At 41.2% G+C, this 27,023-nt stretch overlaps 2 protein-coding genes and 1 long non-coding RNA gene across 3 annotated transcripts; all 3 read left to right on the forward strand.

Annotated features, from left to right (window-relative positions):
- Nucleotides 1-4,889, forward strand: LOC307019061 (solute carrier family 35 member F2-like). The gene is made up of 6 exons (XM_079649680.1): nucleotides 1-167; nucleotides 643-802; nucleotides 1,820-1,976; nucleotides 2,082-2,134; nucleotides 2,271-2,425; nucleotides 2,860-4,889. The coding sequence occupies exons 1-6, from the start codon at nucleotides 93-95 to the stop codon at nucleotides 3,112-3,114; spliced, it is 855 nt and encodes a 284-aa protein (XP_079505806.1). The 5' UTR covers nucleotides 1-92; the 3' UTR covers nucleotides 3,115-4,889.
- A 327-nt stretch (nucleotides 4,890-5,216) lies between these two features.
- On the forward strand, nucleotides 5,217-11,634 carry LOC307019056 (uncharacterized protein). Its single transcript, XM_079649674.1, has 4 exons — nucleotides 5,217-5,543; nucleotides 7,989-8,422; nucleotides 9,952-10,031; nucleotides 10,143-11,634. Exons 1-4 carry the CDS (start codon nucleotides 5,366-5,368, stop codon nucleotides 11,095-11,097), a joined length of 1,647 nt encoding a protein of 548 aa, XP_079505800.1. The 5' UTR covers nucleotides 5,217-5,365; the 3' UTR covers nucleotides 11,098-11,634.
- Nucleotides 11,635-16,358: 4,724 nt separating this feature from the next.
- On the forward strand, nucleotides 16,359-21,573 carry LOC307019078. Its single transcript, XR_013802576.1, has 4 exons — nucleotides 16,359-16,435; nucleotides 16,862-16,996; nucleotides 17,652-17,786; nucleotides 21,527-21,573. It is a non-coding gene; the product is annotated as an uncharacterized lncRNA (long non-coding RNA).
- Nucleotides 21,574-27,023: the final 5,450 nt, after the last annotated feature.

Below are 27,023 nucleotides of genomic sequence, written 5' to 3' on the forward strand. Positions count from 1 at the left end.
TCTTTTTTCCTCCTAATCAAACTGCATGTGTTTCCAAAGGAGACAGGAACATCCTCCACATCTTAAAGACCAAGTGGTGGAAGTATCTTCTGATGGGAGTAGCAGATGTGGAGGCAAACTACACCGTGGTGAAGGCGTACCAGTACACCACTCTGACCAGTATACAGGTGAGAAGACCCTCACTGGTCTCTGAAAAACCATATGTCAATGGGCGATAGATACCATATTAAGAAGTGGGATTAGGAATAGAAGCTAACATGAGGCCAAAACACAGAGTGTGTGTGTGTGTGTGTGTGTGTGTGTGTGTGTGTGTGTGTGTGTGTGTGTGTGTGTGTGTGTGTGTGTGTGTGTGTGTGTGTGTGTGTGTGTGTGTCTTTTGGACGATTCTAACATCAGATTTAATGTCAATTGGTAGAAGCGGATGTTTCTCTGTCTTGCTGGTCCTGTTATTTAATACTTTTTTAAAACCAGCTGCAGTTTGATTTCAGGTTTTTTAAGTTTGAGGACAAATAGCAAAGGAAACATCACAAACATGAAGTATTTTAATCAGACATGTGACATCTAAGGCTTATCCTCTCTGACCTCTATCTATCAATGTGTGTGTCTGTCTGTTTGTTTTTTTGTTTGTTTGTTTGTGTGTAGCTGCTGGACTGCTTCGTGATCCCGGTGCTGATGGTCCTCTCCTGGTTCTTCCTGAAGACCCGCTTCAGACCGGTCCACTTTGTGTCCGTGGGGGTGTGTCTGTTGGGGGTCGGGGCGATGGTGGGGGCCGACATCCTGGCAGGGCGCGACCAGGGGTCCAGTGAGGAACCTTTTATTTACTCACTTTGTGTGTGTGTGTGGGTCTGATCCATAGACTGTATGGGTCTGATCCATGGGTCTGATCCATGGGTCTGATCCATAGACTGTATGGGTCTGATCCATGGGTCTGATCCATAGACTGTATGGGTCTGATCCATAGACTGTATGGGTCTGATCCATGGGTCTGGTCCACAGACTGTATAGGTCTGATCCACTGACTGTATAGGTCTGATCCACAGACTGTATAGGTCTGATCCACTGACTGTATAGGTCTGATCCACAGACTGTATAGGTCTGATCCACTGACTGTATAGGTCTGATCCACAGACTGTATAGGTCTGATCCACTGACTGTATGGGTCTGATCCATGGGTCTGATCCATGGGTCTGATCCATAGACTGTATGGGTCTGATCCATAAACTGTATGGGTCTGATCCATGGGTCTGATCCCACCCACATTCTCCAGCCAGAATTCTAGCTCCTGCCGTCTGGTAGAAGATCAGGCTGAACCTCTATAAGCACTCACTCCTGCCTCTGTCCATTGAGATTCTTAACGCTCACATGTTATGAAATATACTTTTAAATGTTGGACATGAGGGTTTTGCAATAGGTTGCCATTGTCAGTATGTGCGTCTGTGTTTTGTGTTTGTTCAAAAGGTGTATGACTGATGATACGTGTATGTATTTAATGTGTATTATGTTTGTATATGTACATGTACACATGTTCTTATGGGGACAATAACGTGTATCGTATCGTATTGTCTGTGTGTCTTCTCAGCCAGCTGTGTGTGTGTGTGTGTGTGTGTGTGTGTGTGTGTGTGTGTGTGTGTGTGTGTGTGTGTGTGTGTGTGTGTGTGTGTGTGTGTGTGTGTGTGTGTGTGTGTGTGTGTGTGTGTGTGTGTGTGTGTGTGTGTGTGTGTGTGTGTGTGTGTGTGTGTGTGTGTGTGTGTGTGTGTGTGTGTGTGTGTGTGTGTGTGTGTGTGTGTGTGTGTGTGTGTGTGTGTGTGTGTGTTCTCAGCCAGCAGTGTGGTTCTGGGCGATGGTCTGGTTCTCCTCAGTGCCGTTCTGTACGCCATTTCTAACGTCTGTCAGGAACAAACGGTAAAGAACCTGAGCCGGATCGAGTTCCTCGGCATGATGGGACTCTTCGGGACCCTCATCAGCGGAGTGCAGCTGTGAGACACATACACACACACACACACACACACACACACACACACACACACACACACACGTATTAAAGGGTGTACTCTCATGCTAACTTGTTGTTGTTGTTGTAGAGCTGTTCTGGAAACTCACGCAGTCGCAGCGATAACATGGGATTTTAACACGTGTAAGTTAACTTCCTGTTTTGTCAATTTATGAGTGTTTGAGTGGACGTCAATGGTCTCTAACTGAAGTGTGTGTGTGTGTGTGTGTGTGTGTGTGTGTGTGTGTGTGTGTGTGTGTGTGTGTGTGTGTGTGTGTAGCCCTGTGGTTTGCAGTGTATGCTCTGTGTATGTACTCTCTGTACAGCTTCATGCCGGTGGTGGTGAAGATGACGAGTGCCACGGCTGTGAATCTGTCTCTGCTCACCGCTGACCTGTTCAGCCTCTTCTGTGGACTCTTCCTCTTCCACTACAGCGTGAGGCACTTTGATAACCAGTCAGGGAGACTTTAGCTGTTTTAAAATGTGCTTTTAAGGTGATATGCATCAGGCTTTTGTCTCACATCAACACGACTTTCCCTTTTTTAATATTATGCAAAAGGAAATGAAAGCTGCCTCAGAGACTGTTTCTGTTAGGATGCTAAATGCTAGTGGTGCTAAACTAAACTTGTTTATTTTTGATTGATTCCCATTTGTTTTCCTCTTGTCCTTCCCTGTATGGACTATAAACAGCTGAAGGTGGTAGAAAAAGAAAGTGTGAATAAGTTTATCTAATTACATTTCCGTCAAACTGCTCGTACGTGTCCACCTACCTGGAGATAAACCTGATTCTGATTCTTTTAAACCGCAGTTAGATAAAACATGTAACGTGTAAACATGGCGTCTGTCGGTAACATCTCTTCCTCTCTCAGTTCTCCACGCTCTACATCATCTCCTTCGTGGTCATCATGGTGGGCTTCGTCATGTTTAACGCCGTCCCGACGTACACAGCTCTGCCGGGGTCCGGGTCCCACGAGGAGAACCCCCCCGTGGAGGAGGAGAGCTCCTCAGATCGGCTGCTTTCTGCAGGACCAGAGGCTCAGAGAGAGCCAGAGAGAAGAGACACTAAGAGGGGCGAGGCCCAGAGACCCTCAGAGACCCCCACCCTGGAGACGCTCTGTGAGTGAGGGAGGAAGAGGAGGAGGAAGAGGAGGAGGAGGAGGAGGTGAAATCTGAGGGACTGCATTAGGTGTGTTCACACAGCAGGTCTCTGTGAAGAGGACTGTCTGCTCTCACCCTGTTACTAAGGGACTCAAAAGACAGAAGATTCTCTCTATTTTACCCAGAGACCCTCAGAGACCCCCACCCTGCAGACGCTCGGTGAGGGAGAGAGGAAGACGAGGAGGAGGAAGAGATGGTAGTACCAGAGAGACAGCAGCAGCTCATGTTCATACAGCTGCTCCCACCCTGTTACTAAGGGACATACAGCTGCTCCCACCCTGTTACTAAGGGACATACAGCTGCTCTCCCCCTGTTACTAAGGGACATACAGCTGCTCTCCCCCTGTTACTAAGGGACATACAGCTGCTCTCACCCTGTTACTAAGGGACATACAGCTGCTCTCCCCCTGTTACTAAGGGACATACAGCTGCTCTCCCCCTGTTACTAAGGGACATACAGCTGCTCCCACCCTGTTACTAAGGGACATACAGCTGCTCTCCCCCTGTTACTAAGGTACATACAGCTGCTCTCACCCTGTTACTAAGGGACATACAGCTGCTCTCCCCCTGTTACTAAGGGACATACAGCTGCTCCCACCCTGTTACTAAGGGACATACAGCTGCTCTCCCCCTGTTACTAAGGGACATACAGCTGCTCTCCCCCTGTTACTAAGGGACATACAGCTGCTCTCACCCTGTTACTAAGGGACATACAGCTGCTCTCCCCCTGTTACTAAGGGACATACAGCTGCTCTCCCCCTGTTACTAAGGGACATACAGCTGCTCTCCCCCTGTTACTAAGGGACATACAGCTGCTCTCCCCCTGTTACTAAGGGACATACAGCTGCTCCCACCCTGTTACTAAGGGACATACAGCTGCTCCCACCCTGTTACTAAGGGACTCCAAAGACAGAAAAGTCATTATTTTCATTCCTGACTCCGGGTTTCCTCCCGTCAGACAGAAAGTTAGTTTGTGCATTTTGAACGTCACAGAAAACGACATCTCAACGGTTGCATCGGCACATTTATTATCCCTCATTTCAAACAATAACTTTTAAATAGACATTTTGTACTAAGGGACATGTGGACCATCAAAGTTCACTCTTGTATTTTTATATTCGAGGAATATTGTTTTGGACAATTTGCATCGAGACATTTCCCATCCCTAATTTAGATTTCATTATGCTTGTTTTTTTAGATATGTCAACATTTTGCATAGTGGTTTTAGTTGTTGATATTTATTTTTTTGACATTCCCCAGAAGTGCATGTTTTCCCCTTCATACAGAACGTTTGATTTATTTTCCTTGCCTTTTTTTATTTGACGTAAAATGCTTTTCGGCGTTGCATTTGTTATTCTTTAATTTCATACATATTTTACATATTTCTTTACCAACATTGATCCAAAGTCCATGTCTTCTGGTTTTTGTTATTATGCATTTTTCATATATAAGGAAAACGAGAATGATGTTACAGGACGTCGACGTGTCAAACACTGCACTCCTATTTATTGTGCCAAAACTGATGTGTTACTTCCTTTCTCCTTTTTTAAATTAATTAATTTGGTATTTTACAAAATGCATCATCTGTTTTTTAACTCTGTCTTTGTTTTGAATTTGATCACTAAGCTGGATTTGAATGTTAGTTGTCTACACTGCTGTTACAACTGTAATGTGCTGTAAACCACAGGGCTCTATGAAAAGCACAGAGAACTTTTTTACTATTAAATGAAATTTTTATATTCTCTTGGCTCTGCATTATTTTTCCAATTATTTGAATGTGTCTGTTTGGTTGTTCTGTGTACGTTGTGCATGTTTTAATCCACTAATGAACGGGACACACACTTTAACCTGGGTGCATGTACACTCAAGACAAACACACACAGATTGTCATAGACTACATCAGATTCAATCAAGTGTTTTTGCATTTTATAGGTTGAACAAAGATCCTCCTTTAATGACATTTGGACAATATACATGTGTCTTAATAGGCTAGTTGCGCTTTGTTTTCCCCAAAAAGTAATTTTTGCCCGGAAGTGACGCATGTGTTGATTTCTTTGATGCTACTTGCCTATCGTCCTGAGGAGGGCGCTAATGTAAACGGAAGTCATCTTCAATTTTCCGGACGTTTTCTGTGTGTTTGAGTGAAATGCGCTTTGTACGACGTCGAGGAGAAGTTAAATACAACTTATCTTGATCGAACATTACGTTAGTCCTCAAGATGGCTAACACCAAACTGCTGCATTTACGGAGTTTTTTAACTGAACGCTTAACTACCGCGGCCGTGGAGATATTTGGAGAAATAGAAACTATTGTGGAGGCTTACTACGAGGAAAACAAGCGCCTGCGGAATGTGCTGCACATGGTGCTCAACCCAGAGATAAAGCTGTCGAAAATAGGTTTGTCAATTTTGGTTACCACAAACATGTTAACTGCCTAGATATGTGAAGTTAATGTGTCTGCATGAGCCTGAATATGAGATAGGACTGGTTAACTTTAGCACGTGATGTAAACAATCGTTTAGGGACATTTTATATATGTGATGCCTCCACAGCAGTCTGCAGCTATCATGCCTTAATTTGATGTTACTGACTGCTCCACAGTTGTGGTTGTTGTTGTTGTTGTTTTTATACTTATACTCAAGCACTTGGCCCTAAATGTAACCAAACTCTTCTTATACCACTACTGCAAGGCAAGTTTGATATAGCCCCTGGTTATCCAACTGTTATTTTGTGTCCATGACATGGAAGCTATTGAAAAGAGACTGCTTAATACAAATTGAAAACAATTGCATACAAATATACAATTTAAAAAGAAACACTGAAATCCAATAAAAGAGTTGTGTCTATGTTGTCCAGTGTTATTATCTGGAATAGATTTGGGAGTCACTGACACATGACATGGAAGCTAATTTGACTATTTAACAAAAAATACTTAATTTTCATTACATTATTTGTAACAATATAAGGTGGACTAAAACCAAATATAAAGAAGTGTGTTCTTCTTGTGCATTGTATGAATACAATGCTGCATTGATTTTGAGTCATTGGTTCAATGTCATTTTTTATAAAAATAATTAGGGATGTCCCGATCACCTTTTTTTGCTCCCGATCCGATTCCGATCATTTGATTTTGACAATTTGCCGATACCGATTTTTCCCGATCCGATCTTTATGCAATGCATTAAGAAAAAAAAAAGAAAAAAAGCATTCAAGTTGTCCCTTAAGGTTATTTTTTTATTTAAATTGGATATTCTATCCAACATGGATATAGCTTCTTTCTTTCACAGCAGCATTGGATCAGTTCAGTTGTGCAGCATTGGATCAAAACAAAATAAAGCTTATCAGTACTCGTTAGCTTACTGCTACAATTAGACACTGCGCCCACTCTGTTGCCAGATTTGAGAGAAATAAGCAACCAGGTCTCTGAAAACAAGCCCCAAAGAAGCAACACATACATGATGTTGTGTCATTTGAAACCAAAACTAAGGCCTCAGGATGACTTTAAGACTTGAACATGGTCATTTTTGTTTTGTAACATTGAATACAAAATTTTAAAAAAAATTAAAAAATCCCGATCCCCGATTTTTTTCTCCCGATTGCGATCTTTTGAAAATCACGTGATCGGCTCCGATCCCCGATCACGTGATCGGATCGCGACATCTCTAAAAATAATTATTAAAAAAATCTTAAATTATAGAAGCACTACAATCCAATTAAAAGAGAGTTGTGTTTTTAAATCATATCTGGTAATTATTTGGAGACACTAGCTCACATGAGTTATGAAGAATATAAATACAACATTCAGTAAGACTGTTATTAAAAACACTGCATTAGAAGAGCTTGCTTCTCTCTCTGACTTTCTCTTTAACCCAAACCCCTGAAGCAAAACCTCCAGAGTTAAGGTGTGTGGCATCAGTTACCGTGGCAATGCTGTCAGGTAAACGAGTGAAAGGGAGCACACCCCACAGGAAATGAAAACTACCAAAACGTCACAAAAACAACTAAATCCTCTCAAGGGAATATCCAAACCTGGGTGTAGTAAACATCTGATCATGATTAGACAAAGAATAGAGATTATAGCCAATTGAGAGGCGAAGCCCCTCCCTTTCCGGGGGATTATCTTTCGATCTGGTTTGAATTGTGCCACGAATTACACATATGATGTTTGTCAATTTAAAAGATAATTTTGCAAGTAAAAAAAAAAAAAGGGTCGTATTTTTTTTTGGGGTGAAACCGCTCAATGAACTACATCTCCCATCTCGCACCACACATCAAGATGGCCGTCACGTTGGCACATTTCACTTCTTTCTTTCAGAATGAGGCTGAAAGTATTAAAAGAGGTGAAAATCACTCCAAGTCTGGGCATGTTGAGAGCTGTACATACACACAAGGGGAGTTAGTCGGTTCCGTAAGAGCCAGCATGCGGGACCGGGACTCTGGGATTTGTAGTCTTTCTAGTCGCGTATTTTTCATAGTCTTATATTTCAACAGTTTTACGACAAACTGTGACTTTTTTGAGATGGAAATTATTTTTTAAGATTGACAAACATATATGTGTAATTCGTGGCACAATTCAAACGGGATCGAGAGATAATCTTTCTCTCTCCATTGACTTCAATACATACTTTTTCTGAAATAAGGTCCCATGGGGCGGAAGTAGAAGGGCGGGACTTCGCCTCTCTATTGGTCTACATTTTTCATCTGTCTTGTAACTTTTCCGGTGTGTAAAAATAAAGACTGCTTCCGGAGGCGGGAACTGTGGCTATATAGGTTTTATACTCAAATTGAAGCAAAATATGTATTAGTATTAAATATTGTGTTTCCCCTTTCCCCCCACAATAGATGTTGGCCAATACTCTGGAGCCTCACAGGTCAGAGAGCAGCCCTGTGAGCTGAGGTCCAGGCTGGAACAGGAAATACTAGAACCGTTGCCCAAAAAACCTAAAGAAGAGCCAATTGAATATGACATGAGTCAGGTATCGGAACAACAAGAAGGACTGGGGGAAGTGGAAAACTGTATAAGCACAGATTGTGTAAAAAATGAAACAGAAGAAGAAGACGTAAGCATGCCCTGTGTCACTGATCCATTCCACATAAAGGTGATTGAGTTCAGACCGGACTCATCAGGCACTCTCGACCCTGGCCAGGAGGAGAACTGCTCCCCGTCGGTCTCAGGTGCGATCACAGATAACCCACAGCTACACAAAAGTGAACAAAGCACAAGTCAAAGTCTGGAACTTCAAAAACCTGACAAATTGTCAACTAAAAAGTTAACGGTAAGCTTGCTCATGATTGTCCTAATGTTTTTTCAACGTGATTGAGCATGGGTTACTTTTTGGAAGATTCTTTTTGTGTAGATTTTAAAATGTGTTTCAAAACTGCTACCGTCTTTTAACTCTAAACTAATCTACGTTACGGTACAATAATAACCTGAACCCGAACCTTAGATTTGACTCAATCAAGCCCAGCTTATTAACTCAGTAAACTTTGATCTTCCATCTCTTTCCTAATATCGACTGCAGAACCCGTCCACACTCTTACTGAAGCAAATAAGAATGCCACGACACGATGGATATATAGTAGCTTCTTTATTACATTGCATTTAGCTGACGCTTTTATCCAAAGAAGATACAAACTAGAAGAAAACAGAATCATATAAGTACCGTAATTTCCGGACTATAAGGCGCACCTGAATATAAGCCGCAGCAGCTAAATTGAATGTGTACATATATAAGCCGCACTGGACTCTAGGCCGCAGGTGTTTTAATGTTTCATTACCATATGTAAGGGTTCGTGCACAGAGGGGATTGTCGGGAAAGAGATGGCTGTTTGAGGAAGCTCCCATTTATTAACATTTCAACAAACAAGTTGCATATTTGCATAACGTATTCAAGTGTTAGCATTTAGTGCAATAGTAGCTACAGAACATGTGCTGTGTAAACTGTACTGTATCACATAGCGTTTCAGACACACACACTTTTCAACTTTCAAACTTAAACGGTGCGCTCCCAGCGCACGTACCGGCAGTGATCTACAGCAGTGGTTTTCAACCAGTGGTACGGGGACAAACTGTCTCGCTCTCGTAATGTCTGTCTGTCTTGCTCTCGTTCTGTCTCTCGTACCACTCTCGGTTCCACTTTTACTTTTGCGCGCTACCTGTCTCGCTCTTTTCCGGCCTCCAGCTTTTCCTGCTGGAGCCCGCCGCTTAAAGGTGGGGGGCGCAGATCGGCCATAGAGCCCATAGAGTTAAAGGTGGTGGACTGTAACCTGTAAAACCCATAGATTTAGGAGGTCCCCTAGTGGCCGTTAGCTGTAACATCCATAGATTAGCCGCACCGTTATATAAGCCGCAGGGTCGAAAAATGGGAAAAAAGGCGTGGCTTATAGTCCGAAAATTACGGTACATCAGGTTTCATAGAGCCAAAACATTTCAAGTGCTACTCAACTGGCTTTAGATAAGCCAGTCCTTTGTTAGTATTCAGGGATGCAAACTTGTCACCTTTCGGCGAAATTCGCCGTTTTGAATCCAAAATAGGTTGTTGAAAAAAAATGTTTGTGGTATGGGGGGGGTCTGGGACCCGGAGTAATCTGCGGCCGCGAGCTGTTATGTGCCATCATGACACGCATTGGTGTTATTTTTTTATATATTATAATGAAGTGCGAGCTGTGTGCTCGACTCTTCCTGTCGGCTCGGCTCATGGACGTATAGAGAGGCGAAGTCCCGCCCATCTACTTCCGACCCATGGGACCTTATTTTGGAAAAAACATTTCAATTAATTTGACAATTCTTTTGTGCAATTAATAGGGTGTGAAACCAGGCAGAGTGAGTGACATGGTGTTCACTTCAACGAAGCCAAAGCAGTTTACAGTTGCTGACGCTGTAAGGTAATATCTATTGTCCTAAGTCATTGTATGTAGCCTGCTACAACTTTGTGATTGTTGTCTGAGTGTAAAATGGTTCTTAAAGTCCTAATTATCATATAAACATGTTCAAAGGAGTACACGTTACAAGGCCGTGCGGGGGGAGCTGCCAGACCCAGATGTCCTCAAAGTCAGCGAGGCATACAAGGACTTCTCAGCAGACATCGCACCACTGATCACCACCATGGCTATAAGTGTGGACGTGCCACTGGTTAACTCCACCTTTGGAAAAGTTCAGGAAGGTAGCCCTATCTCATACCAGCATCCACTACCTCTTAGCCGGGTTATAGTGCGTCACCCAGATGCCCCTCCACCACCACCTCTACCTCTGGATGGCTACAGGCTGGAGCCTACCACCTGTGAGTTTGTGGGCAGTCACCAACAGCACCTCCATCTACTGTCACTTGCGACAACATTGCTCATGGCAAGGGAAATCGAGGTGGCCACAAGGGAGCAGAGCGACAGTGTGGAATGGCACCGTGTTAGGAGGCCAAGAATCACTTCTTCTCGTTTCAGGGATGTATGCCATGTTCGAGGTCAGAGTTCGACTGAAAACTTGGCACAACGGATTCGGAAGGGAGTGGCGCAAACGGCGTCAATGAAGAGGGCACTGGCACTGGAACCGGTTGCCATCCAGGAATACTGCCGGATTAAAAACACCAATTACTGGCCGTGTGGGTTTGTCATTCACCCAGATGCCCCCTGGTTAGGGTCATCTCCTGACGGTCTGGTGTTTGACCCAACTGAGAGCCCACCTTTTGGACTTGTAGAAATAAAATGCCCAAATGTGAAAAGTTATGTGGACTGTAGCTACTTAAAAATGCAAAGCGGCACATTCAAACTGAAGCAGTCTCACAGCTACTATTGGCAGGTGCAAGGCCAGCTCCTGCTCACAGGGATGAAGTGGTGCGATTTTGTAGTTTTTGCAGAGGAGGATATCCTGATACAGCGTATCTGCAGAGACTGCGAGGTGGCTACAGCCATTCGGGAGAAGGGAGATTATTTTTATTTTTATTTTTACATGGACTGATATGCACTAAACTACATTAGTGTACCACACTATACATTACTGATCTAACATGAATATGTTCCTGTATATAGTTCTTTCAATTGTTAAAACCAGAACCAAGTGTGTTCGATAAGTCAAAAGATCCTTTACTCAAAGGACCAATGTGAGGAAGAGAGGGGGGTTTATTGGCAGACATTTAACGTCATATGATCATTGTGTATAATCACCTAAAACGAATGGCTCACTACTCAACTTACTCAATAGTTATCCATTAACAAAAGTTGTGGATGCTAACTAACTTATCTCGCATTGATACAACACTCTTTCAGAGGAAATGTTGGAAATGCACATATATATATTTTTTGCATTTACTTTCTGGATATTGTACATCTGTTCATCTGTTATATAAACTAGCATTACTTAAATATGCAGAGACTAATTAAAATGTTAAAATATTTATTTTCCCCCCCCGATATAATATCAACCTATTTTTTGTAAACGTTTATTAAATTAATCTGTAAATTGTTATATTGTGGATTTATAAAATTATGTATTGTCCTATGTTATTTATATGTGTGTTTGTTTTGAGGATATAATTCATTAGTACCTAAACATAGTATGGTATAACTGCTTTTTGGAATCACCACAATGAAATACACAATTAGTTTGGGAGGAAGAAATGTTTTAATCGTTGTTGCCCATGCTTTCACCAGCGGTTCTGATGCACCTCTCCCCCACCCGCCGGAAGTTGATAGACGCCATCTTGTGCACAGAGCCTATAACAATTCACCTGGACATTTTTCCTTTCAAAGGTTTTAACCCAGTCAGAACAGATGTGCCTTACATATTAATATTAGGGATTACAGCTTGCTGCAAAAAGGAGGTGGTTGAGGAGTCCTAGTGTAATAATAAGTATTATAAGCAGTGTTGTTTTTGTAATTACAGGCCATAATAGAACAATAATGTCATTGTTAGCTAATGAATGTTTCCATGCTGAACAACGGCAACATGACAACGTTTCCATTGGTCCCTCTTCTTTAGAGAAGACCAGGAAATGATGGATACACGGATCGTGTTCAAATCAATAGGCACGCAATGACTCTAAATAATAATGATCACGCCACCAAACACACATTCAGACTAAAGGAACCAGCCTGTTTGGAAAATGAGAGAAGTAGAAAGTACAGGTATTTGAGTTCAACATGTAAGAAGAAGAAAGTACAGGTATTTGAGTTCAACATGTAAGAAGTAGAAAGTACAGGTATTTGTGTTCAACATGTAAGAAGTAGAAAGTACAGGTATTTGAGTTCAACATGTAAGAAGAAGAAAGTACAGGTATTTGTGTTCAAAATGTAAGAAGTAGAAAGTTCAGGTATTTGTGTTCAACATGTAAGAAGTAGAAAGTACAGGTATTTGTGTTCAACATGTAAGAAGTAGAAAGTACAGGTATTTGGGTTCAACATGTAAGAAGTAGAAAGTACAGGTATTTGTGTTCAACATGTAAGAAGTAGAAAGTACAGGTATTTGGGTTCAACATGTAAGAAGTAGAAACTACAGGTATTTGAGTTCAACATGTGAGAAGTAGAAAGTACAGGTATTTGAGTTCAACATGTAAGAAGTAGAAAGTACAGGTATTTGTGTTCAACATGTAAGAAGTAGAAAGTACAGGTATTTGTGTTCAACATGTAAGAAGTAGAAAGTACAGGTATTTGTGTTCAACATGTAAGAAGTAGAAAGTACAGGTATTTGAGTTCAACATGTAAGAAGTAGAAAGTACAGGTATTTGTGTTCAACATGTAAGAAGTAGAAAGTACAAGTATTTGAGTTCAACATGTAAGAAGTAGAAAGTACAGGTATTTGTGTTCAACATGTGAGAAGTAGAAAGTACAGGTATTTGTGTTCAACATGTAAGAAGTAGAAAGTACAGGTATTTGTGTTCAACATGTAAGAAGTAGAAAGTACAGGTATTTGTGTTCAACATGTAAGAAGTAGAAAGTACAGGTATTTGTGTTCAACATGTGAGAAGTAGAAAGTACAGGTATTTGTGTTCAACATGTAAGAAGTAGAAAGTACAGGTATTTGAGTTCAACATGTAAGAAGTAGAAAGTACAGGTGTTTGAGTTCAACATGTAAGAAGTAGAAAGTACAGGTATTTGTGTTCAACATGTAAGAAGTAGAAAGTACAGGTATTTGTGTTCAACATGTGAGAAGTAGAAAGTACAGGTATTTGTGTTCAACATGTAAGAAGTAGAAAGTACAGGTATTTGAGTTCAACATGTAAGAAGTAGAAAGTACAGGTATTTGAGTTCAACATGTAAGAAGTAGAAAGTACAGGTATTTGAGTTCAACATGTGAGAAGTAGAAAGTACAGGTATTTGTGTTCAACATGTAAGAAGTAGAAAGTACAGGTATTTGTGTTCAACATGTAAGAAGTAGAAAGTACAGGTATTTGAGTTCAACATGTAAGAAGTAGAAAGTACAAGTATTTGAGTTCAACATGTGAGAAGTAGAAAGTACAGGTATTTGTGTCCAACATGTAAGAAGTAGAAAGTACAGGTATTTGGGTTCAACATGTGAGAAGTAGAAAGTACAGGTATTTGAGTTCAACATGTAAGAAGTAGAAAGTACAGGTATTTGGGTTCAACATGTAAGAAGTAGAAAGTACAGGTATTTGAGTTCAACATGTAAGAAGTAGAAAGTACAGGTATTTGTGTTCAACATGTAAGAAGTAGAAAGTACAGGTATTTGGGTTCAACATGTAAGAAGTAGAAAGTACAGGTATTTGAGTTCAACATGTAAGAAGTAGAAAGTACAGGTATTTGTGTTCAACATGTAAGAAGTAGAAAGTACAGGTATTTGGGTTCAACATGTGAGAAGTAGAAAGTACAGGTATTTGTGTCCAACATGTAAGAAGTAGAAAGTACAGGTATTTGGGTTCAACATGTGAGAAGTAGAAAGTACAGGTATTTGTGTTCAACATGTAAGAAGTAGAAAGTACAGGTATTTGGGTTCAACATGTGAGAAGTAGAAAGTACAGGTATTTGAGTTCAACATGTAAGAAGTAGAAAGTACAGGTATTTGTGTTCAACATGTAAGAAGTAGAAAGTACAGGTATTTGGGTTCAACATGTAAGAAGTAGAAAGTACAGGTATTTGTGTTCAACATGTAAGAAGTAGAAAGTACAGGTATTTGGGTTCAACATGTAAGAAGTAGAAAGTACAGGTATTTGAGTTCAACATGTAAGAAGTAGAAAGTACAGGTATTTGAGTTCAACATGTAAGAAGTAGAAAGTACAGGTATTTGTGTTCAACATGTGAGAAGTAGAAAGTACAGGTATTTGGGTTCAACATGTAAGAAGTAGAAAGTACAGGTATTTGGGTTCAACATGTAAGAAGTAGAAAGTACAGGTATTTGTGTTCAACATGTAAGAAGTAGAAAGTACAGGTATTTGGGTTCAACATGTAAGAAGTAGAAAGTACAGGTATTTGTGTTCAACATGTAAGAAGTAGAAAGTACAGGTATTTGTGTTCAACATGTAAGAAGTAGAAAGTACAGGTATTTGTGTTCAACATGTAAGAAGTAGAAAGTACAGGTATTTGGGTTCAACATGTAAGAAGTAGAAAGTACAGGTATTTGAGTTCAACATGTAAGAAGTAGAAAGTACAGGTATTTGAGTTCAACATGTAAGAAGTAGAAAGTACAGGTATTTGTGTTCAACATGTAAGAAGTAGAAAGTACAGGTATTTGAGTTCAACATGTAAGAAGTAGAAAGTACAGGTATTTGGGTTCAAAATGTAAGAAGTAGAAAGTACAGGTATTTGGGTTCAAAATGTAAGAAGTAGAAAGTACAAGTATTTGGGTTCAAAATGTAAGAAGTATGTGTGTCTACAGAAGGTCCAGTTGTGATAGGCACGGGCCGTTTCTCAAGCGCGAGGATACTGGCTTGGTAGTCGCATACTTCCAAGTCACTTCCTTCAGAAACAAATCAAGTATACTTCCAAGCCACGGCTTCGCAAAACAAAGAAGAATGGAACAGGCTAACAAGTGTGCCACTCTCTCTAACGGTTTCAACATAAACTGTACGGAAAATAAATACCTCACGATGTCTATCTAATTATGAACTTGCTTTACTTTTACGGAACAAATTTTTGGTCATAACAAATGCAACAAAGTGACATATTTACCAACACGTGTTCTACGCCACTACATACTTACATTTAAATGTGTGCTGTGCTGCGTCGGTTCAGCCATTCTCCGCAAGGGTTTTTGAAATTGGTCCGTGCGCAAAGCATTGTGGGGATTTGAAGGATGCGAAGTCTACCCATGTGCAGCCTCGAAATTACCCCCAAACCAAGGACGTGGCCTCGGTGGAATTCAAAGTATGCTGGAGATTGGAACAGTCCTTCGGCGGCACTCGATGACGTATCCTTGAAATATTGGCTTGGAAGCCAGTTTCCTCGCGATTGAGAAACGGCCACGGTTCGCCACTGGCGTGCAATATACCGGCGGGCCAGATCTAATAGTAATTACAAATTATCCTGCGGGCCGAAATTAAATCCACCACGGGCCGGATTTGGCCCCCGGGCCTTGAGTTTGACATTTGTGGTTTAGACGATATCCGTTTAATCACTGAAAATATGACCAAAGATAACAAATCAGTATTACATTTAGTATCCCTCACTCCTCTCGCGTGGAAGATTTACAAAAAGGCAAGAGGAAACGTGAGGGACACATTAGGAAGGGGGAAGTCCCCACAACAATAATCTTCTGAGTACAGGGACTACATTTCAGAGGTTCCGCCCGCTGATATCCGACCTTGTCAGGTATTGAACATTCAATAAATGAAGAATACAGAATTATTAAATATAAAACACAGAATGTGTGTGATTATACAAAATGATTTACACATGAACACCACTGCATATTCACAACTGTTACACTTGTAGCCTACTTGAGTAAAAGTAGAAGTTAAAAAAAAAAGTCCATTCATATTCTGTAATAGATGCAATGAATGCAGCAGGGTTAATAATCCAGAAACACATGTATATAATAGGGAACAATTGAATGCACAGTTAACACTAGAGTACTTAAATACCTCAACACTTTAACTTCAGTGAGGTTTTGAATGCGGGATGTTTACTGGGTTATTTCCACACTGTGGTATTCATGTTTTCAATAACTCTGTTGAGCTTGTTTTTAGCTCTATTTCTATCTCACTGAACAGAGTCCCTGGATCAGCTGATAAGGCTGGTTATAAAACAAAGGGAGGAGCTGCAGACAGGGAGGGAAGTTGAAAGTGAAAGTAGTAAGTAGTCAGATGCCATTTTACAGCACGACGGAGCAGAAGGAGAACAACGGGGTGAGTGTAAACGCCATGATCTGCTTTAAACAGATTCATTATTTACTCTGTTAGACTGATAAAATAACTTCTTTGTTAAAAATCAGCGTCCTAGAGTCCGATGAGACTTCTGCAAACTCTTTTTATTTCCTGTTTGCTGATCCGTCAGAGTTACGTGTGACAGCGCTGTCAAAATGGAGGCCTGTCTGAAGTCTGACTGATTTGATGTTTTTAACCAAGTTTATTTCTATGATGGTTTGGATTGAAAAAAGAGTGTTATTAAAATGTGTGTGTGTGTGTGTGTGTGTGTGTGTGTGTGTGTGTGTGTGTGTGTGTGTGTGTGTGTGTGTGTGTGTGTGTGTGTGTGTGTGTGTGTGTGTGTGTGTGTGTGTGTGTGTGTGTGTGTGTGTGTGTGTGTGTGTGTGTGTGTGTGTGTCTCTCTCTCAGACTGGAGAAGATGAGTGATTTCAAAGATGAGGAAGAGGACACACCTTCAGTCTCCAGCTGTCTGTCTCTGAAGAGTGACCAGTCTAGAGGGCAACCTCTAAACTTCAGTGATGACCCTGGACCCTCAGACACAAAGTAAGAGTTTCTGCTGTAAACTGACCTGAAGAGGATTCAGTTTTCATACAACCTAATATATTAAGGATATTTCAATATGCAATCATAGTATCATTGTGTCTGTGGCATAACATGGTTTTAAATGGCACAAATATTGATAAAAACTAACTAAAAACTAAATATATCGTTGAAAACATTATTCACTACTTGGGCATGTTTATGTATTATTAAGATGTTTATAATAGTGATAACCTGGTGAGCTGGTTGTGTTTGGCATTAGCAGATATTAGGGGTGGGGGAAATAATCCCTACAGCATAGTATCGCGATACTTTGCGTGGCGATATTGTATCGATACACGGATGCCAAGTATTACAAAAATATATAAACTGTAGCATATCTCTCCGAAAGATGGTCGTATATAAAACAGGAAGTTATGTTAAGACATGAATACAATTGCAATGAAAGTAACAAAAACTGTGTGTGTGTGTGTGTGTGTGTGTGTGTGTGTGTGTGTGTGTGTGTGTGTGTGTGTGTGTGTGTGTGTGTGTGTGTGTGTGTGTGTGTGTGTGTGTGTGTGTGTGTGTGTGTGTGTGTGTGTGTGTGTGTGTGTGTGTGTGTGTGTGTGTGTGTGTGTGTGTGTGTGTGTGTGTGTGTGTGTGTGTGTGTGTGTGTCAGACTGGAGAAGATGAGTGATTTCAAAGATGAGGAAGAGGACACACCTTCAGTCTCCGGCTGTCTGTCTCTGAAGAGTGACCAGTCTAGAGGGCAACCTCTAAACTTCAGTGATGACCCTGGACCCTCAGACACAAAGTAAGAGTTTCTGCTGTAAACTGACCTGAAGAGGATTCAGCTTTCATACAACCTAATATATTAAGGATATTTCAATATGCAATCATATTAGGGCTGCACGATATTGGAAAAAACTGACATTGCGATTTTCCCCCCCTGTGATATATATTGCGATATGAAAACATACAGGAATTGAAGAAAATACAGTTTTTTTCCCCCAAACCATCCTTCCTTGAACTTTAATGATATAATTAGTATTTTTTAAACTATATTTAACCGGATGAAGGATTTTAGTCACGGACGTCTGGATCTTAAAGAGGCTGTGACACGAACCCAACAACTGTTGTGCAATGAAATAGTGGGCTACTAGTAATCTCGAACCGTCAGTTTAAAAAAGAAAAAGCGATACCGTTCCGATAAATATCAATAATTTCGAACATCGCGGGAAAATTCCTTCGACTCATTTTGAAGTTTTGGGGGAAGCCGGAAGTGACGCCAATGCGGGAACGCTTCTCTGCGGCGAGAGAGCCAAACACGGACAAAGTGTGTTGTCATGCGTGGAAATGGTGAATTACTGAGTTTAGGCACGTTAATAACGTTTTAATGAAGTTGACTACAGTATATTCATATTTCTCAGTGCTTTCATGTCAATTCGGCGAACATAATAAATGATCGTGGTGAAGATGATGATTAAATTAGGATTAAAAATCGGTAGTGAGAGCTGCTGAATTTCTTCCAGTCGGATGTGATATAAAAACAAATCGATTATTTTTGTAGTTCTAAACTCAAGTGGATGAAACTACATTTATTAGTGCTTTCATGTCAATTTCGCGAACATATGATACATTAAAGATCGTGAGGATGATGATTAAAAATCTTTTGTTTGAGCCGGTCTGCATTTCCTGATGAGAAAACAAACCTTAGCTTTTTGTAGTTGCAGACTCAGTGGTGTAGTGGGCGTTGGACGCGGGGGTACGCCGGACCCCCACTTATTTGAAGCATGATTTCTTTTTTAATAGTCTAATATCTAAAATCATTGCCAGTGTTATCAGTTGCAAGTGTGTGTTTGTTGTAATAATGACGAAAACATAATAGGCAGATTTCACAGTAATTATAATAAAAACGCAGCTCAAGCATTTATGCAACTTGATTTGAAGCGTGTGTGTGTGTGAGGGGCAGAACTGTGTGTGTAGGGTGACCAGGTGTCCCGCACTGTGGGACTGCACACACAGCATTTTTATTATTTGTCCCGCGTCCCACACATTGAGACTATGTCCCGCATTTGAGAGATAGTCGCGCAGAAAGGCCGGATCGGTTCGCTGACAGCCGGCACCGCCCTTTATTATTATATTGTCTAAACGGCATCATGTAAGTTGCGCTGACAGGCGACACAGAGGTCCCCAGAGCCCCCCCCCCCCCCGTTGACAGTTCACGAGCGCGTCCATAGTGTCTCCCGTCCACCCACCACCCCGTCCACCCAGTTAAACATCCCCACTACACCACTGGTTGTAGTAGTACACCAACATCGATTAAACGTGTGTTTTTTTTTACCACAATGTCGGGGAACTTAATGGATAAAATGCACGGATTATTATTATTATTATTATTATTATTATTATTATTATTATTATTATTCCCACTCCGATCGGGACACTAGGTCCACCGTTTCCCCGCAGCGAGGCTCCCCCCGTTGACAGTTTACGTTGGCTGGGCTGGGTGCAGTGGCGGACTGGCCATCGGGAGGAATCCCGATGGGCCGGTACCGAAGTGGGCTGGTCGGATAAGTCACTAGCACATCCCCCACTCCCCCCGTTGACAATTTACTAGCGGTACCGAAGTGGGCCGGTCGGATAAGTCACTAGCACATCCCCCACTCCCCTCGTTGACAATTTACTAGCGGTACCGAAGTGGGCCGGTCGAGAGTCCCGGGATGATTTGTAGTCCCAGTCCACCACTGGCTACATGACCGTATGATCGCCCATATTGACGCACCTAATTCCTAAACTTCTAACAGATACAACATAAACCGATCCTTCAGCCTCATATGAGCTCTCAGACACGTTCAAAATTAAACTGTCATCGCTGTCTGAGCTTGCTGCTGTGTGCGCCATCGTGCGTTTACATGCAGATGCTGGGATCCTGAACGGTGCAGCTGGAGCGCTGTGCCCGCAGTGACGTCACCCATAATTTGGCGGGACTTGAAGAATCCCCGAGAAGATCCAGGAAATGGTCGACATTGAAGGGCAGATTGATGGTTATCAAAGTACAAATATCCAAAATCAGTTCAGTAACGATTTTCAAGGGGACAATATTTACTCAAATTGATGGGTTTGGATGATGGGGGAAACTCGTGTCACAGGCTCTTTAAGTTCAGAGCAACAAGCTGAGCTAGCTCTGTTGTGGCGATCCAGCACTCACAACAGGAAAGAATGAAACAGAGAGGAATCAATGAAACACAAACACAGAAATAGTTGAGATTAATCTTTATTATTTAGTTGCACACCACCAAAAAACAATAGGGAAACATGACCTGCTCTCAAGCACTCATACAGCAATGCTCCCACGAATACAAGAAACACAGGACAGATATATGTTTCTAAATGACACACGAACACGTTCTCTAAACATGTTTAACACACACACATTGTCAGGTCTCCTACACTTGGACATGTTCTAGATGTCGAAAGGTCATCATCTCATGATGTCTTTAGGAGTCTTGCAGGATATGAGTTATCCAATTAACAAACTATATATACGTCTGCACATGAACGCACATACATTTCTTACATTAACTAACACTTAACTGTATTATATCTAAATGTAGCCTCTTTGCATTTCCTCTGAGCTTGGCGTCAGCTCACTTAGCGTAATAATTAGCAAAGAGACTATTCTATCGAAACTGTAACCTTATAACATACCTAGTTACTACGACTAGGTCCAACATTGATATAACAGCTCGGTTAGCAGCGCCGAACTGCCCTGGAGAAACACATGAAGCTACTTTATTCAGTGTTTTTACCTTTAATCACCCGGTCCGTTTGCTCTGGAGATTTGATTGTGATTGTGGTTTGCTGTCACTCACTCAAGTACCCCTGACATGAGAGCCGCGCAAGTTTTCCTTTTGTAGCAAGCAGCAAAATAATTGTAACACAACGTGTTTGAGTTCATTTGCCTACTTAATATCGCACGTCCTAAAAAAAATCGTCACGTTCTGAGATGTGAATATCGCGCATGCGCATATCGCGGTTATCGTCACGGCACGATATATCGTGCAGCCCTAAATCATAGTATCATTGTATCTGTGGCATAAAATGGTTTTAAATGGCACAAATATTGATAAATACTAACTAAAAACTAAATATATCGTCTAAAACATTATTCACTACTTGGGCATGTTTATGATATGATAACCTGGTGAGCTGGCTGTTTAGCATTAGCAGATATAATAATAATACATTATATTTATATAGCGCTTTTCTGGAATTCAAAGACGCTTTACAGTATGAGGGAGGGAAGACAAACAAGGACAGGCAAAACAAAACAAAACATACATATATAACATTTTTTTTGAGATTACATGTAGAGTAAAACCCAGATCTGTGCCTGGCAACACACAGGAAGTGAAGATGTGAAATTCGTGTCACCTGCATATTCGTGCAGCGTGAATCATTTCATCTTGAGTGTAAAGTGACGCTCTGCCCATTGGTGAGGATCAGCTCCACTAATGTAAAGTGCTATAAAGGATGTGTTCATCTCCACAGAGGGAAGAGCAGAAGTCCTGCCAGGCAGACCAGAACTGCACGAGGTAAGAGGCCGAACTCATGCAGCACTTCATTCCTCTTCCTGGTTCATTTGTTTAGGTATACTGCTGTAGAGCAGAGACAGGAAGCTGTTTCAGGGTATATGCAGGAATCCTGAGGTCAAATGTAATACCTTTTAAGACCTTTTTTAAGACCCTTTCCATACATTTTAAGACCTCATCGCAACTTTGAGTTCTAACCGGTTACATTGGCTACACACTTTACCTCATATTGACTATAGTCATTGTAAGATAGCAAAACTAAACAGAGTGCAGACAGACTACTGAAGCCTTCTCTCCACATGAACTTCAACCTCTCTGTGAAGGTCAGGTTTAATGCAGTATGTTTTTTTGCTTCTGTAGACTCTGTGCTCTTTCATTCCACTAAAACTCCTCAGAAACCATTAGAAACCAGTATTTGACCAATAAACAAAACAATTGACAAAACTTTGAACTATGAAATATGTTAAACTTTGGTGAGCTTCAGCGGGGTAATGCCATATAGGAGCTCCCTCACAAATACCCAGGGGTTAAATTGGGCTGGGGCTGTCCGGGGCTAAGCCCTGGCACATAGGACGATGCTCTGACGTCATCACCCTCACACATTTGTCATATGTTTACAAAAAAGGATATATATGTTAAGACTTTTCTCGTTCTTAATATAGACTATATTTAGGGTCGATATGTGTTGACTTTACTTTAAAATAGCAGATCTCTGTGACCGGATATAGTTTGGCTTAGACCCCGGCCCCACGAGGACGCATACGGTAAAACGCATACGCAAGCGCAAAAAAGGCTTCCGTTCACACTAGGGGTGCACCGAATGGGAAATCCTTGGCCGAAACCGATACCGAAAATAGGAAACAGTTGGCCGAAAACCGAAAGCCGAAAGGCCGAAAATGATTAATAGAAATATATATATATATAATGTATACATATATATATATATATATATATATATATATATATATATATATATATATATATATATATATATATATAATGTATACATTTTTTACCAATGTTGTTCAGCTGCCTGATTATGGAAAAATAAATAATTATGGCAAAACTTAACTTAAATAATAATCACTATTATGGGTCCATAAAACATTTATTCAGCACTTTTGAATGCATACAGTACATTCATTCCAAATCAAGTGCATTTTCTTTTCTCTGTAGGATAACTACAACAAAGTGCATTCAGAACAAAGACAAGGTGCTTTAAAACAAACATCTAGGCCAGGAGGCCTACAACAAACTAGTGTAAATAAAGACTGTAACTGCCAGGCCTTCAACAACAACAAATGCACCTATAAGTGCATGCATACAAATGTGCAAACTGGATAAATCCACATGAATGTAACTATTTACAAATGAAATTACAATTGAATCTCAAGAATCTGTAAATAAGGCTGTCTGTCCTCATAAGCAAAGTAGTAAACATTGTATAAAGATACATAAAGTAAAAACTGGATACAAAATCCACAATCAATTACAAATTAAATTACAATTTCAAGAATCTGCAAATAAGGTGGTCTGTCCTCATGAGCAATGTAAACAACATCGTATCATTTAGATACCGAAAGTACAATATATTGAACACTGTGCTGCTGTCATTTCCCCCTAATGATAACCTGAGATGGTGAATTATAACTCACAATGAAAATGGTTCAGGAAAGTGAGTATAGAGTAGGCATGTAGAACTAGATAAGCTTATGATAAGCCAGCCTTGTCTACTTATTAAGGAAAAGTGGGAGGTTCTTTTTAATGAACAGTAGCTTCTCTGCTTTATCAGCCATAAGTCTGTTCCTCTTCTCATCAAGCACATGAGAGTCAGCGCTGAACAGTCTCTCGCTGTCAGTGCTTGTGATTGGATCATACTCCGCATATTTGTCCGGGTGTTTTGATTTCAAGTGGTGGAGTAATCCCGAAGTGGTGAAAGTCTTTGCAGTTACACCCCCTCGAGAAATGTCAGCTGAACACGTTTTACAAATCGCAATCCGCGCCTCTTTCTCTGATATTTTTAAATACTTCCAAGCGGCAGACATGTTGGCTGTGAGCCAGCCGCGAGCATGGTCGCGCGCCGTGCTTGTCGCCGCATTTTGATTACGTCATCACAACAACACGTTAGCTTACCAACGTACCCTGTTCTCTGACATTCGGTGATATTTTTTCGGTGCTAGAACCCTTTCGGCCGAAAGCCGAAAGGGCCTTTTTAACCATTTTCGGCCGATCATTTTCGGCGGCCGAATATTCGGTGCATCCCTAGTTCACACGCATTCGATTCATTAACGTGTCCGTTCACACTAGACCGCTGGAAATGCTGGAAACGCTGTAGTACATATGTCAGGCCTGTAAGTGGCGCTGCTGCCGCCCGAAATACACCAAAAGTAGCGAAGAAGACCCCGGAGCATGGTTGCCATGGTTGCCCTTCTGTTTATTCTCCGCGGTGGACGGCGTGTTCTCCTGCTGTATCTCTCAGGTAGTCCACCAGCAGATGAAAAACACCCACCTCACCGCCTCTTCCAAAGAACGAGGGGACCGTGCGGCAGAGTTTCCGTAAAAAAAATGTTCCGCCGGTCAACATGTCCGTTAAAGTTTAAATCTTCCGTACAAAATTAGGAAAGTGCCGGTCAGAGGTCTTCTTTGTTATTTATTGAGCTTTAAAACAAATTGATAACGACTCTGTTCTCTGTATAATAATATTTAATAAACGGTGACTGCCTCTCTTTTCCTCCCCCTCTTCTGACAGCCCAGCAGCAGCAGGAGACGTGGGGAGAGGGAGGCGGGCTATTTCATCGTTATCAGAAAATGATCATATAGGGCTTACACACGGAGCCGTTGGACCCCCAGAGCGTTGCGTATGCCGGTCTACCCATCTTGGGACCAGTTACCTTAGTCGTTTATTCCCCCCCCCCCCCCCACAGAGCGGAGCAAGGCAACGAAACTTAAAATAATAAGCAGGATTTTACGGCGCGCTATGCATGGGGCCGCCTTGTGGGGTTTCCCGACATGTCGTTTCAGTAAATTAAAGGGTGTTTCATGTTGTCGTTGCTGTGAACCTTCTTAATACCTTGGAAAATGCCGTTTAATACTTTTTAATACTTTTTAAAAGCCTTAATTTTCGCTAAATTGATTTATCAACTTTTAATACTTTTTAAGACCCCGCGGACACCCTGTGTTTATAAAACATTTAAACTCAGTTTTTGAATTAGATTCTCAGAGCATGTTCCTCATTCTCTCCTGTTTCCTACTCTTCCAGCAGCGAGTGGTCTGCAGGAGGTTCTAGATCAGGGGTTCTCAAAGTGCGGCCCGCGGGCCAATGGCGGCCCTCGGAAATGTTTCTGGCGGCCCGCGATAGTTAACCTGTTAAACCCCAAGTACAGTAAAAAAAAAAAAAAATTTTTTTTTTTTTTTTTTTAACAGACATTGCTCCAGATAACAAACCGTACATCAAAACATGTAACAACAAACAACTAAACAAAACGTAATGGGGGAGGGGGGGGGGGGGGTGGATGCAAGGATGACTTCCTAAGACAGCTGATTGTGACATACACAGGACATTACATACACAATACATTATACATTACACAGGAGATGCCATATTGACAGGGTTAGATAGGAGAGCTGCGGACAGTGAACCGCAATCCTCCTGTCTCCCCTCAAAATCCCCCAGCAGAGAAGCTGCACGCTCCATGTTCAGTAGGTCCAGATACTCCCTCAGCCATGAGTCCCTAGTAAAGCAGGCTGGTTTGCGTTCCTTCCAGTTTAATAGGATGAGTCTTTTTGTGGCTAAACAGGCCAATGTCCAGAGCCGATCGGTAGTCCTTGCAGGATTGCCATCTGGCTTGAGACCCAGTAGACATGCAATGGGACATGTAGGGAAATTAACTTTTAAAGATTCAGACAATAAGGATATTACTTCTGACCAAAGTTTTTTTTACCGCTGGGCAGGCCTGGAATTTCGTCATTTTAGGGGCAAGGCCACTTGGCCTTTTGAGTTGTCAATTTTTTAAGGGCACAAAGGCCAAAAGCCAGGGCACCAAGGCCATAAATTTAAAAAATGATTTAACATACGATATGAAGTGACTACGATTGTATATGCATTTACAATACTTGTATATATATTTATTAAGCATTCAATGGACACCAAATTGCAATTAAACAAATTCTTTATTAAATCTACAAAGGATTCTTATAGCACAGACATGTTTGGCTCACTGTGAGACTGTGGTAGTGGGCCTACGTCAAGGTGCGTCCTTATTCTGAGTCACTTGAAGATGGAGATGATGACGAGTCAGGGAGATTTGGACTTTTGGGGTTCCTTTGACCATAGGGATAAATATTGGGTCTCCTTTTGTTGATGCCAGCTGCCCACCATCTTGCCACAGCTTCATCACTTTGATATTCAGCAGGAGCACAACCCTGGGATTTGATGAGGAGTAGATCTTCAATTGTTGAAGTGTGCAGGCTTAAACGCCAATCGCCCTGCATTCTCTTCATTACTGAGAACTGCCGTTCAACTTGAGAGGTAGAGACAGGAAAAACTAGGACTATTTGTATTAGGTGCAGCAGATTGGGGTACATTCTTCCCTTCTCCAACAAGAATCTGGACCATAATGGGAGGAAAGTTTCCCTACTATGGTGACACACAATGTCGTATGTAGACAGTTCAGGCATGCCACAAGACATGTGAATGGGTATTTTGATCGCGTTTTGAAAATTGGGCGATATAAACGCGCAGCAAACTTTGAACTTCCGTCTGCGATCGCCGGTGGTCAAATAAGTCTGCACAGAGGTCTTTGACAGCTAACAACACAGCGCTAACTGCCTAGCACTAGATAATAATACAAAAAGAACACAACTGCAACATAAATCAGGGTTCTTACACCTTTTCCAAAGTCAAATTCAAGCACTTTTCAAGCATTTTCAAGGTGCATTTTCAAGCTTTTCAAGCAGCGTACAGCTGTTGTAAATTACATATTTATATGCACATACTTATACTCAAATGATTAGTTCCCTACCTCACATTAAATCAGATGTTCTTTATGCTATAAACAACCAAATGTGTGTTTCGTAATAGCATTCTACATAAGGATGAAAAATTAAAGATAAGAAAACAAAGTTTAATATTGTAAAATGAGTGACCCATATCATATATAGTAGACTGGGCATCCCATATAACTTGGCTGAGCCAATATAAAACAATCAGCCAACTAAGTTTTCAATAAATTCTTTATTAACATTTTTTACATTTTTGAGGTCCTTTTAGGGTGGCAGTAAACATACGGCTCTCCAAGGTTAGGACAAAACCATTGAAACACAAAGCTGATATAAAAAACTTACATGATGCCGAATTTAACAAACAAATTTAAATAATTGGTTTAAACGGCATAATAATAAGGACGATCGTCCGTTCTGTGATTCTCCAGAACACGCAAGTTATGATATTAGGGTCA

This window comes from Notothenia rossii, assembly GCF_949606895.1.
Source record: "Notothenia rossii genome assembly, chromosome: 9".
In the NCBI taxonomy this organism is placed as follows: domain Eukaryota; kingdom Metazoa; phylum Chordata; class Actinopteri; order Perciformes; family Nototheniidae; genus Notothenia; species Notothenia rossii.

Coding starts and splice junctions, on each gene's coding strand:
- LOC307019061 (XM_079649680.1), top strand. CDS start 93: ATGGGAGTAGCAGATGTGGAGGCAAACTACACCGTGGTGAAGGCGTAC. Junction 803..1,819: donor AGGGCGCGACCAGGGGTCCA/GTGAGGAACCTT, acceptor GTGTGTTCTCAG/CCAGCAGTGTGGTTCTGGGC. Junction 2,426..2,859: donor TCTTCCTCTTCCACTACAGC/GTGAGGCACTTT, acceptor TTCCTCTCTCAG/TTCTCCACGCTCTACATCAT.
- LOC307019056 (XM_079649674.1), top strand. CDS start 5,366: ATGGCTAACACCAAACTGCTGCATTTACGGAGTTTTTTAACTGAACGC. Junction 5,544..7,988: donor GATAAAGCTGTCGAAAATAG/GTTTGTCAATTT, acceptor CCCCCACAATAG/ATGTTGGCCAATACTCTGGA. Junction 8,423..9,951: donor TGTCAACTAAAAAGTTAACG/GTAAGCTTGCTC, acceptor TGCAATTAATAG/GGTGTGAAACCAGGCAGAGT.